The sequence below is a fragment of the Mus caroli genome, chromosome 5 (genome assembly GCF_900094665.2).
Source record: "Mus caroli chromosome 5, CAROLI_EIJ_v1.1, whole genome shotgun sequence".
Taxonomy (NCBI): Eukaryota; Metazoa; Chordata; class Mammalia; order Rodentia; family Muridae; genus Mus; species Mus caroli.
The window spans coordinates 114837052-114849510 of NC_034574.1; the positions used below are offsets into that span (position 1 = coordinate 114837052).

The 12459-nt window shown below is 51.0% G+C and overlaps 2 protein-coding genes across 14 annotated transcripts in view; one reads left to right on the top strand and one right to left on the bottom strand.

Annotated features, from left to right (window-relative positions):
- Atxn2 (ataxin 2) overlaps positions 1–6752 on the top strand; it is a 102366-nt gene extending 95614 nt beyond the window's left edge. For 7 of the 8 annotated variants that reach the window (XM_021161685.1, XM_029477312.1, XM_021161686.2 and 4 more), the window contains 4 exons: positions 2666–2811; positions 3199–3426; positions 5195–5363; positions 6148–6752. In XM_021161685.1, coding sequence (XP_021017344.1) covers positions 2666–2811; positions 3199–3426; positions 5195–5363; positions 6148–6176 — 572 coding nt within the window. In that variant the 3' untranslated portion in view covers positions 6177–6752. The remainder of the gene's footprint in view (positions 1–2665; positions 2812–3198; positions 3427–5194; positions 5364–6147) is intronic. The other variant, XM_021161688.2, reaches the window with a different exon arrangement.
- A 589-nt stretch (positions 6753–7341) lies between these two features.
- The window catches only part of Sh2b3 (SH2B adaptor protein 3), a 21967-nt gene continuing 16849 nt past the window's right edge, over positions 7342–12459 (bottom strand). For all 6 annotated transcript variants that reach the window (XM_029477318.1, XM_021162000.2, XM_021162002.2 and 3 more), the window contains 6 exons: positions 10945–11046; positions 10777–10868; positions 10598–10692; positions 10303–10517; positions 10054–10225; positions 7342–9937 (listed from right to left, as the gene is read on the bottom strand). In XM_029477318.1, the coding sequence (XP_029333178.1) occupies positions 9615–9937; positions 10054–10225; positions 10303–10517; positions 10598–10692; positions 10777–10868; positions 10945–11046 (999 nt within the window). In that variant the 3' untranslated portion in view covers positions 7342–9614. The remainder of the gene's footprint in view (positions 9938–10053; positions 10226–10302; positions 10518–10597; positions 10693–10776; positions 10869–10944; positions 11047–12459) is intronic.

Genomic DNA, 12459 nt, shown 5'->3' on the forward strand with positions numbered 1-12459 from the left:
GTCTTCAGACACTCCAGAAGAGGGTGTCAGATCTCATTATGGATGGTTGTGAGCCACCATGTGGTTGCTGGGATTTGAACTCAGGACCTTCGGAAAAGCAGTCAGTGCTCTTAACCGCTGAGCCATCTCGCCAGCCCCTCTCCCCACCTTTCATTGCCCTTAGTTTTGCTGTTGCTAGAATTACAGTGTCAGTTCCCATTTCCCAATTTCTCACATTATAGTCAAGGGGAAAGGGTTGCATAAGGTGCTTGGTTTTTTTTAGGCCTCTTTGAGCCAGAAAGTGAGCAGATGGAAACATTTCTCTGGATGCTCCTGAAAGTGTTTTGTTAAAATGCATGCTAGGTCTGGAGAGACAGCTCAGCAGTTCAGAGCACTGGTTACTCTTGCAGAGGATTCAGGTTTGGTTGCCAGCACCCACGTGTAACTATATCTGTAACTATAGTTCCATGGGATCCAGTATTCTGTTCTGGTCTCTGTGAGCACTGCACATATGTGTGTTGCACTGGCAAAACACTCATATGCATATAATAAAAGTCAATCTTTTTAAAAGATGTCTAATAGGGCCAGGAAGGTGGCTCAATGATAAGAACACACTTTCTGTGAGAGCCTGGCCTTTAAATGCCCTTTTATATAAAAATAAAATTTTAAACTGGATGTGGTAGTGAAAGTGTGGCTCTGCCATGTGAGGAGCTAAGATGGGAGGGTCAGCTGCTGTCAAGCTTGAGGGTTGCATGGGTTCCACCAAGCCCTGCCTCTAGTTATTCAATCTTAAGAACATGGCTCAGTGGTAGACTGTGTGCTTAGGATGCAGGAGGCTCTGGCTCCCATCTTAAGCATAAACTATGAGTAATAAAGCTGTTTGATTTTGATCCTGGCTGGGTATGGTACCCTGGTGCGGATCCACTTGGAAGATGGAGTTGGGGAGGGTGGGTTCCAGGCCAACTTAAGCTATAAAAGAAGTGGCCCTGTTTCCACTGCATTTTGCTAGAGCTTCCTTTAGAGTTACTTGTTTTCCCACCTGTTCTGGGACTGGAACTCAGGGCCTTCTGTGCAAAGCTCTGCACTGAGCTGGGTCTGCAAGCCTTTTCTATGTTTTCTTAAACTTTTTTTTAGTTTGAATACTTGAGCTTCTGTATCCTCTATCTTTATGAAATCCCATAAATAAACATTTAGGGTTGCTTTCCCTCTGTTGGACTTAACATTGCTATAAAGGAAACACTTACTAAACACTGGATGGGACTTTAATGTTTGTGGTTTTAGAATGAGACATGTGGACCAGTTATCACCATCTAGCAGCCTAGTCTACAGTTGCAGACCTGTAGTTGTCTCTAAAAACAAAAGTCGTTCTTAAGTGCTATGATGGCTTTTCAGGGTCAGGGAGTTAGAGGATGGACTGATCTCCCTGACTCACTGAAAACATTGTGACGTTAGGCTGCTGTGGTTTTCTCATTACACATCTGTTGACTAATACAGTCGGGGAAACTGTACCAGGTTCTAAACACAGTTGCCTTCATCAGTCTCACCTGGATACTGAGAGACACTGGTGAGTGAGGGCTGTGGCCTTAGCAGGTGGACACACAGGCCATGACAGCTCCAGCCATTGGAAACAGAATGCCCTGCCCTGCACCGTGACACCTCAGGAATGTTTCCTGTCCCTAACCCTGGACACCACTCAGCTGGCACACAGCCAGAATCCTCCATGTGTGCTATTCTTGAGAGTTTTGGTGCTGACCCTAAGTGGTTTTGCTTCTCTGTCCACATCATAGCTGTGTTTGCTAACATATTATCTAAAGTGCATGAAACTGTGACACATCTGTGTGTGGGATTGGCTGTGGAGGGCTAAGGGTTCAGTGCTGAGAGAGAGAGAGAGAGAGAGAGAGAGAGAGAGAGAGAGAGAGAGAGAGAGAGAGAGAACGAACTTGAGAGCAGTCCATTTTCTGCTTGATGTTTAGTTTGTGTTGTGAGCTGTCCAGAGTCACAGGAGCCGTGACCTTCCTGAAGTTCTCATTCTCAGGCTGCTGCTCTGTAAAGGCACAGGTTCACTTAATACTTGATCTCCTTGGTTGGTACCAAGGTGGGGCCCCTCCTAGATGGATAAAGAGCAGTCTCGGGGTCATTGTCGTTAGAGTCACATTTTAAAAGTGTTAAGAAAAAGCTGTTCCTTTGGTATTTTTCTAGCTAACAGGATAGGGTGGTCAGTTTCATCTCCAGGCCTTTTGTCAGGAGATGCATCATTCAGTAGGAAACAGAATAGTGAGTGGGTACTGTGATTGACTGAGATGGCAGTGACGTTGTCCTTGCGCCCAGCCACACTGGTGTGTGTACAGGGACCGTTCCAGGGCAGTAGCATAGAGATGTAATCACATAATGACCTTGAGAGAGAGGCTGCACTGTCTTCATGTGGGCCAGTGTGATTGGTGGAGTTGTCTCTACCTAAGCCTCCAAGAGGAACAGGGACTAAGTCAGTGTGAGTGTAGTGTGTAGAGCTATGTAGCACACGGGTCACATGCTGGCCTTGGTAGACAGAGCCCTTCCGTCTGTTTCCAGACTGTGCTTGCTCTCATGGCTGCAGAGCGTGGCAGTGGTTAGAGTGCAGTGAATTAGGCATAGCGGGCTGGCAGTGGTCGTCAGAATTGTACACATTCCTTTTTCTTTTTCATCTCAGTTTCCACCGGCTCCCTCGCTCAGCAGTATGCACACCCTAATGCCACCCTGCATCCACATACTCCTCATCCTCAGCCTTCGGCCACTCCCACCGGACAGCAGCAAAACCAGCATGGTGGAAGTCATCCTGCACCCAGTCCTGTTCAGGTAAGGAGAGGCGTGGCCTGTGCGTGCCTAGTGTGAGCAGTTGTGGGTACAGGGGAGGCCATTCCCTAAGGTTGAATGCCAGAAACATAAGTGTTGAAAAGCTGCTTGATCTTGAAGTTCTTAGTTAAGTCTAAAGCCCTCTGGAATTTCCTTCCTGAAGGCAAGCTGCAATGCTGCCTTCCTATTGGCTTCCTCAGTCCCATGTGCTAATGGGGCAGTGAGGCCTTGTTTGGACCTGTAACTGCCCGGCTGAGGCTTGGGCTTGAGTCCCCGGAAAAGGCCATCTGCATGGGAGATGCTTTGTGCTCTCCTTTCTGCGCCTCCCAGGGTGAGGGTGGGGTGGTGGCCTGTCGCCTTCACTCTATGAAGTTTCCCATTGCTTTACAGCACCATCAGCACCAGGCTGCCCAGGCTCTTCATCTGGCCAGTCCACAGCAGCAGTCGGCCATTTATCATGCGGGGCTGGCACCAACACCACCTTCCATGACACCTGCCTCTAATACACAGTCTCCACAGAGCAGTTTCCCAGCAGCACAACAGACAGTCTTCACCATCCACCCTTCTCATGTTCAGCCGGCATACACCACCCCACCCCACATGGCCCACGTACCTCAGGTAAACCAGCACTAGCCAAGTTTTTGTGAAGGCCACATAGGGAGTAGTGGTCAGATAAGCAGCAAGGAGCCAGTTGCTCCCCAAGCCAGGAAACCCTGTGTGTGGTGCCATCTGCCTGTCTGCCCCTTTCCTGCTTAGTACGTGATCTTCTGGCCCTCAGTGAATGTTGCTATGGTTTTGTGGTGGATCAGTGAAACTGTGATTTAGCATTTCCCAGCTGAGACCTTAAACCTCTGAGTCTGGAATGCACCCCAGTCCTTTCCTTCCTGTGTCTGCTTCGCTACGTCTCTCTAGCCTCTCCACTGTGTATATATGTGCACACATACATGCAGACACCTCTACACGGGAGCACACACGTGAGCTTGAGAGCAGGGTGGCAGGCAGGCCTTCGGTGGCTCTCACTCTGAGGGACTGCACTGGGATTGTTGGTTTGTGTGTTAGCAGTGTCCCAGCTGTTGCCTGGTTGCCTCTGTCTGCTGTGATTCCTGAGCTTGGACCTTGGGCTGTGGTGCAGGCTCCAGAGTAGCCCAGACCGTCTGGGGCTTCCCTTCCTTCCTCCCTTCCTTCCCCCAGTGTAAAGGCTGAGCTTGAAAGCTGTGGTTGCTGAGAGAGCCAGGGCAGCCTGGGCCATGGGGAGGCCCTCTCTGTAGCTGTTAACGTAAGGTGGCTGGATCAGATGTCTGCTACTTTTGATCACAGTTCCCTGAGGTGGGTCTCACTTAGAAGAGTTCCTGAATGATTCTATTTCCTGTCTCAGTGTGCCAGTGAGGCTCTGGCGAGGTGTGAGCTAACGCTGCCGTGTAGTTGGGTCTCTTGCAGAAGGCTAGCTTGTTCCTGTCCTTCCCCCAGAGCTGAGAGTGTAGAATATGCTCCTGTTGGCTGGTGGCAGTGGGGAGGGTAGCCAGTGTGGTCAGTGTGCTTTGGTGGAGTGAGACTTAAGAGAATCAGGGTCCTCTAAGTGTCCAGCAGCGGTTGTGAATTTATGTGTAAGATGGGCTCACCCCAAACCTCACTCATGTGTTTGCATAAGAGAGTAAGAGGCTAACAGGGAAAGCAGTGAGCCATGGGCCTGTTTGAAGGTGTGAACCAGTGCTTCGCTGGGGTGATGGTCTAGAGCAATGCACAGGATGGGAGGCAGGAAGCAGCCTCTTCCTGCTCTGCCCACTCCCTGCAGAGCCAAGGTTGAGATTACCGACCAGTTAGCTAACATCACCGTTCTAACTTAAATTTGCTGCCACTTGGTACAGAGCACTGGGTTGACCCAGCTTCAGGTCACTGTCATCTCAGTGGAGCCAGTGACTGCAGCCTTTGCTCCATCAGTTAAGCTTTTAAAGTGAGGGGCCTAAGTGCTGCTTCACCCTACTTTTGGGGAACCCACTACAACTGGGGAAGGGCGGAAGAGGAGAGACTCAGGAAGCTGCTGAGGGTGCTGGGGAGGCAGTCCCCTTACAGGCCCTTGTCAGTTGCTTTCTGACTTGAAAAGGGCATTGATATATCTTTGGCCATGCACCACACCAAGTTAAGAAAGTGCCCTTCCCACCCCAATAGCATCTGCTTTTGGTGAAGACCTTGCCCTGTGTGGTATCTGAGCAGACGAGTTGGGGACTAGGAGGCAATTTCCCCATCTTAGCCCTGCCGGATCTACCTCAAGGTGACCCAAGAAGTCCATCTTGCCCCTTCAAGAGCCCTAGTCCAATGAAAGGAATAGCTGACTTGTTGTTTAAGAAGGAGATGTTGCCTGTATGCGTAAAAGAGCTCTCTGTTTCAGGCTCATGTACAGTCAGGAATGGTTCCTTCTCATCCAACTGCCCATGCGCCAATGATGCTAATGACGACACAGCCACCCGGCGGTCCCCAGGCCGCCCTCGCTCAAAGTGCACTACAGCCCATTCCAGTCTCGACAACAGCGCATTTCCCTTATATGACGCACCCTTCAGGTGAGGCGTGTGTGTGCAGGGGCCGCCGGGGCACCCCGAGCGTTCTGCTCGCAGAGGTAGAATGGCAGGCAGGACCAGTGCTTCAGGCTGCAGACCTGACTAGCGAGGCCCATCCAAGTGTGCCCAGGAGGGATCGTGACGGTCAGGGAGCATCAGGCTCTGTGTGTGTTCTGCTGGTTCAGGGTTGGCTTGAGAAGCTGCAGCCTCATTCTGGGTAGCCGATGCATGCCGAGGACTCAGTTGGCCTTCCTGGTTATGTATGTATGATAGGCTGGACAGGGCAGCGTGGTCCGTCCTGAGTCCTTTATAGGCTGATGTGGGGGGTTTATGCCCATGGCCAAGTTTGATCGTAGCTTGGAGGAGAGCACTGGTGAGCACGTGCTGTGTGCGGACTGGTCTGAGTGTAGTGTTAGCCCCAGCCTGTGCCCTGACACAGGACGCCCATGATGTCTCGTACTGATGGCTGCTGTGACGACACCTGTCTTCCCTGTGACTTGGAAAGCAGTGGTGCTTGGCTAGCGTAGTGGGAGGGGGTGTGAAGGCCTGCTCCACAAGCAGCAAGTCCAGGACTTGTATCTGAAGTGGTTTACGTCTGACTGGTTTGTTTCTCCTCACCCCCTTCCCTCCCCAACCCCACCTTGGCTGCAGCTGGGGGAGAGGGGCAGCATTAACCCTCCAGTCTTACTCACTAGCACAGGAGTAGTTGACAGTCGTGTGCTGCGGACACTAGGCTGGCGGGCAGTGGTGCCTGTGTTGTTTAAATAGCCACTTTTCTTTTTTACAGTACAAGCCCACCACCAACAGCAGTTGTAAGGCTGCCCTGGAGGAACCGAAAGGCCAAATCCCCTCCTCCCTTCTCCTGCTTCTGCCAACCGGAAGCACAGAAAACTAGAACTTCATTGATTTGTTTTTTAAAAGATACACTGATTTAACATCTGATAGGAATGCTAACAGCTCACTTGCAGTGGAGGATGTTTTGGACCGAGTAGAGGCATGTAGGGACTTGTGGCTGTTCCATAATTCCATGTGCTGTTGCAGGGTCCTGCAAGTACCCAGCTCTGCTTGCTGAAACTGGAAGTTATTTATTTTTAATGGCCCTTGAGAGTCATGAACACATCAGCTAGCAACAGAAGTAACAAGAGTGATTCTTGCTGCTATTACTGCTTTAAAAAAAATCAAGACTTGGAACGCCCTTTTACTAAACTTGACACAAGTTCAGTAAATTCTTACCGCCAAACTGACGGATTATTATTTATAAATCAAGTTTGATGAGGCGATCACTGTCTACAGTGGTTCAACTTTTAAGTTAAGGGAAAACTTTTACTTTGTAGATAATATAAAATAAAAACTAAAAAAAAATTAAAAAATAAAAAAAGTTTTAAAAACTGATACCCAGTTAGTGTGTGTTTATGTTGACTCCTGCTGCTGTGGGAGGTAGACCCCAGGGAAGGCAGGCTGGTTGTGCTGCTCCAGTCTCTGAGGAGGTGCTGACCAAATGACTTTTCTTCTTCACCTTTAGTTCTGGCTCAAGGTATCTAGAAAAAGTCAAGACTGTGATTCCCTCTTCTCGGGTGGATTAGCAGTTGGCTTCAGCAGAAGGCAGGCTGGCCAGAGGTGGGCAGCGTTCAAAAGTCCACATCTGCAAGCAGGTGCAGACTCTGTAAGCTTACTTTTCCTTTTCTACAGAACCAAGCCTTGTTGATCTCAGTTACCCCAGTTCAGTTCTGTTACCAGTAGGGGGCAGAAGATACTTCTTTACAAAGGAAACAAAGGAATCTGACCAGGCTCAGGGTGTGGCCACAGTGGCTAAGCACTTGTCTAGTAGCACAGAGCCTTGTCCTCCTTAGTGCAGCCAGGGATCCAGGGANGGGGGGGGGGGGGGGGGGGGGGGGAGGCAGCACAGAATGAGGCCGGGCTGCCCGAAAGGGAGGCAGGCAAGTGGGATGGGTGTGTGGATGCAGAGATCATGGTTGTAATTCTGGAAACCTTTTTAATTGACATACAGCAATTTGTACATTGTAGCAAAATTTGCATTATTCAAGAATAAGTTACTCATACAGTACATAAAACAAAGATTTGCCAAATACCTTCTGCCGTAATGATAGAAGATGAGATTCCCCGTTTCTATGGTGGCAATGCTGCTTATTCCGGCCGCACACTGGCCATTACATGTGTGTTCATTAGGAGGCAGTGGGTGACAGTTTATCACAAGAGACTGAGCCCTCAGGGAAGGGGTGAAGCCTTAATTTCGGTTAAGAAGCTTAGGTAAAGATAGTGTTGTGTGGCCCAAGATCGTAATGACCCCTATTCCTTTCTCCTACACCATCCAGAGATGATCAGAGGCAGAAGATTTATACAGATAAAGCCATATGGATTGCTGGTAAAGTCAAGGCAGGTTAGTTGACCCAACTCTTTGGTGCTGGTGACTTTTAGTTTGTAGTTGAGTACTCAGGAGAAGGAAGCAAGGGTACGGGGACTGTCGAGCCAGTGGTGGCCAGTAAAGACTGCTGGGGTGGGAACGGTGCCTGGTGCCGACACACTGGGAGGGCATCTGGCCTGGAGCTTCGCAAACCTGCCTGTCCCCTTCAGCCAACTGGACCTACTCTAGCAGAAAGAAAAGGTGTTGGCTTAGTGTTGTCACTCTGTCCCACAGTCACTAGAATACCTTTTTGCCTTATGTTTTCTGTTATCTTAGATACTTCTTGAAAAGAAGCTGTCCACAGTGGGGGTGGGGGTGCTGATTTACAGCGTCGGGCAAGTCTCTCTTCTGAAGGCCCAGGGGAAACGAGTGCCCCAAGTTTGAAGTTAGCTTAGCTTCTGCCAGGCGCAGGGATACAGCTGTGCACCCATTCTAAGTAGATTAGAGACAAATCTGGACCACTGGTTGGATATTGCTTATATCTTTGGTTCATTCATACCTTCTATACAGTGAAGGAAAGTTAGTTACCTTAAAGATGGAACACGAATCTGCACCTGTGTTGGACCCGCCTTGGTCCCTGAACACCATGGGGAGTGTTCAAGAGGAGGCGCAGCTGCTTCCCTCCCCAAGGCCCACCCCCTGCAGAGTACAGAGTCACCAGAGGAGGAGGTCAGGACTGCTGGCTTCAGCAGGGCAGCGGGATGTTTGCCCTGGAACATGTCTAGGGAGTTAAGTTGTGATTCTCTGAAGCCACGGCTGCTGCAAGCACTACCTACTCCCTGTGACCCTGTCCCTTAGGAACAGTCACAGCATTGGCACTGTCTGCAGAGATTGTATGGATGGGGACCCTGCTGCCACCTGGGACAGAGCTTCTACACAACACAGTGCCAGCTCCCTTTTTGGCTCACAGAGGAGCCAACCTCAGGGGTAGAGAGTATAAACATGGCCTCACTAAACAAGCCCTGGAGCCCTTCCCCCACCTGTACCTCCCAGCCTCTGTAAGGCTGCTGTAACCCAAAGTCCTTTTTGTTGTTAAATGTATAAGGCACTGGAGTGGAATGTCCCTTGCCACCCTCCTCTCTGCAAGCTGCCTGGATTTCCCTAAAGGGTGAGACACTTCATTCTCTACGTTAGGGAGGACAGTGGCTACCCCACAGCAGGCAACTGTCCTGAGGGAACAGACAAGGACACTAGCATGCTAGCTTGGCTCAGGGTAAGCGAACCAGGGGTGCTTCGCTGCCCCTGACTTCAGAGTGACAGGGGTCCTAGTAGGGCAGTGCGGTGAATGAGCTTTAATATTAAATGCAAACCTGAATCCTTTAAAACAAAACAAAAACAAGTACTCTGAGGTAAAACGTTTAAATCATTTTTGATCTTTAAGCTTGTCCCTCTGGCAGAGCTTCTGTCGTAAAGCTAAGAGTAGGAGCAGGATCATGAAGCATCTGTCGCCTGTGGCATGGAACCCACGAGGACTTGCCACAGATGTGAAGCTACAGGGAAGGACACCATGTGAGAATCCAGGGACTGTTAGTGTTTTGTGCTTCCCGATGACCCTACCTGGTAAGAAGTCTGTCATCAGCTCTGTCAGTTTCCACTGCCAGCTCTGGGCCTGTAGCCCCACCTCCTTTGGGTTGGGGACTAGGCCTAGGGTACCAGCTAGTGGCACCTGTGCACAAGAACTACATCTGTAAACAGTGGGAGAAAGCCGGGGGCTAGCTGTGGCTGACAAGAAGCCTGTGACAGCCTTGTGTGTGTTGGAAGCAGGGCACATCTGAGCTGGGGAAGGCTGACAGCAGCCTATAGTTCTCTGTAGGGGAGGAAAATGGTTCCATTCACACGTCTGCCTCTCTGCACAGCTGTGAGAGAGGAGTGTACTGGTTGTCAATGGCCCGAAGGTGGCCCCGTGAAGAGGAGTCCATGTCATAGTCCAAGTCCCGGGCACTGCTCACAGACTCGAGCTCCAGCTGCCGCAGACTGTTGGCCAGTTCCTCAGGAGAAGGCACCAGGTGGAAGATCTGCTCAGGTGGTGTCACTTGGCCAGGGAGAGCCTCTGCACCATGGCTGGGGGGACAGCCAACAGAGCTGAGGTGGGGATGACCCAGCTCCGAATCCCAGTGAGGAAGGGAAAAAGGGAAGAGGACGGTGTTGGAGGAACCTGGAGAGATGGCATGGATGAGTCTTAAAACTGAAGAAAGCACACCAGAAAAGCAGCTTTGGGCATGTGTGTACTTGCGGTGACACCACCCTTGACAACAACTTTGGGGTTCCTACCTGGTGCCTGAGAGACGACTACCACATAGCCAGAGAGTCGAACGTCACAGGCTGCTCCACATTCCAGTGGGATAGGGGAGCGCTGGAAGTGGCGGAGCATGTCTACCACCGAGGGGAAGTGCAGGTGTTGTACCCGGCACTGTCCACGCTCTGTGAGCACCAGGCGTAGGTGCTGTGGAAAGGGGTAGAGATCAGCCTGCTGCCCAGGCTGCATTTGCCCCACCCTGGTCCACCAGTTCCTGCCCCTACCTTGGCTCTGCCCTGTAAGTTGAATGTGAGTACATACTCCCCTCTCCGGGACTCACTCTGCCGCACCAGGAACACACCGTGGGCATCAGGGCCCTGTAGCTGGACCAGCTGTGCAGCCCTTACCCTGGAGATAGGGCCGTGGAACCAGGGGTAGCAGGATAGGAAGTGATCTGTTTTCTGGCAGGCTGGGTCCAGCAACACCCCAGGTGAAGCACCTGGCAGAAAGATGGTGGTGGTGACCCGCAGGGGGGCCACATCTCCAAGGACACCCAGAGACCAAGGACCTGGCACATACCTTGGTCCAGGGAGTCAGTGCTTCCCCTTGGGGATCTAGCTGGGCCAGGCTCTGCCACTAAGGAAAGAGGTAACTCGGTGTCCGGGTGCTCCAGCCTGTAGGGGAAGAGCTGGGTAAGAAGGGAACCAGCAGGGATTATCAAAGGGAACCAAGGATGAGTGGGCAGGGACAATCCTCACCCGAGGCCTGTGCTTGCCCTGAGCTCTGCCAGCCATGAGTTCAGCTGCTCTTCATCTCCCACCTCAAAGATGATGTCTGTCTGGTCCTGCACCTGCAAAAAGGAGGCGTGCAGCTCTGTATCTGAGGAGAGAACAGGGCTCCCAAGGAGCCACAGCCTTGGCACTGACCTTCAACACAAAGGTGTAGAGGTTGTCAGGCATCTCCAGGCGTGTACATGGTCGGACCTCCCGGATGCTGGAACAGGCCTCTTGGAGCTTGGGCTTTGAGCTCTAGGAGAGCAAGAGGGTTGGTCATTCAAGGCTGCTCCCACCCCTCAGGCCTCTCAGGTTGTCTGTAGTTTCTCTAGAGGAAGGAGGCACAGAGCATCCTTCTCTTGCAACAACTTCCCACCTGTGGGAACAGTTCTCAGCAAGCCACAAGAACCCGAAATATATATATCATGGCTTGGAGAGGCCAGCTTTCTGGGTTTGGCTGGTCCCAAAAATGCCAGTTCTCAGGCTCAGAGTTCTAGGAGGGAAACCACCCCTTCCCTGACCTCTGGTCCTTTATTTCCTTGTGACAAGATTGTTCTTATGGCTGAGAGGGCTGAGGACCAGCTTCAGCAGAGACTGGGAGAGCCAGAGAAGTAGGAAGGACAGGACTTGACAGGCCTTTTCCCCTCCCTCCCCAGCTTTTGTCCCAGGTTAGAGACTACTAGGTGTTCCACCAAGCACTTCAGAGCCCAGCTTTAGCTCTGCTCTTTGCAGGAGTGTCCAGGACATTTGTGGTTTCCTCAGTGTAAGCAGACTCGCGCCAACTACTACATTCTATACTACCCACTTCCAGACCAAGTCAGATATCTTGACTTTCTAATTCCTTTTGCTTTGCCCTGCCCTCTCTGTGGTGTAGGGTACAGTTCTGCCCTTATTCTACAGCCCCAGGTTGGGCTTTTGACTCTCCAGACTTTAACTTGGATAGATGATGTGGGTCTGATTGGTGGAATTAAAGGCCTGAGATGTTTCTGGGGTGGTGGTCAGTTCTATGTGAGCCATGACACTATGGTTGCCTGTCCCCTATAGCCCCAGCACAGTGATACATAACAAAGAAGTCAGGAGTCCTGCCACCAGCCACTACACCTCTAGCCTGCTGGGAAATGGGGCTGACATTAGAACCATGGCTGCCTCTTGGGTCCTTGTACTGATTTCTGGTCACTCTTAAAGCCACATGGTTTCATGTGTCAAGGGAATGAAAAAACCTGCTTTGCACTGAGCAGTATCTTCAACAGCCTGTTGAAGATATTTCATCAGGGTACCTTCCTCTTCATAGGGCTCTGAAGACACCTGGCCCAGGGAAGCCACACCCGCCAGAGAAAGAACCTGTGGCTGCCTTGAATTCCTCAGCAGACCACAAGCTTCCACTGAACTACACTGTGGAAGCCTGAGGGACCATGATAATGGCTGTATGCCAGGACTATGCCTAGTGAACCCTCCCCCAGGCTGAAACAGCTTCCATTCTAGAGCCCAGGGCCACTACCATCCATCATCACCCTCTGACCTAAGGAAAAGGAATGGGGCTTACAGATGTAGGAAGAGAGCTGAGGTCTTAGGGTAACTTAAGTCCTGGCATGTGTGACTGGATAATATGAAGCCTTTTTCAGAACAAAAACACAGATAGCCGTGGTGGCGCACGCCTTTAATCCCAGC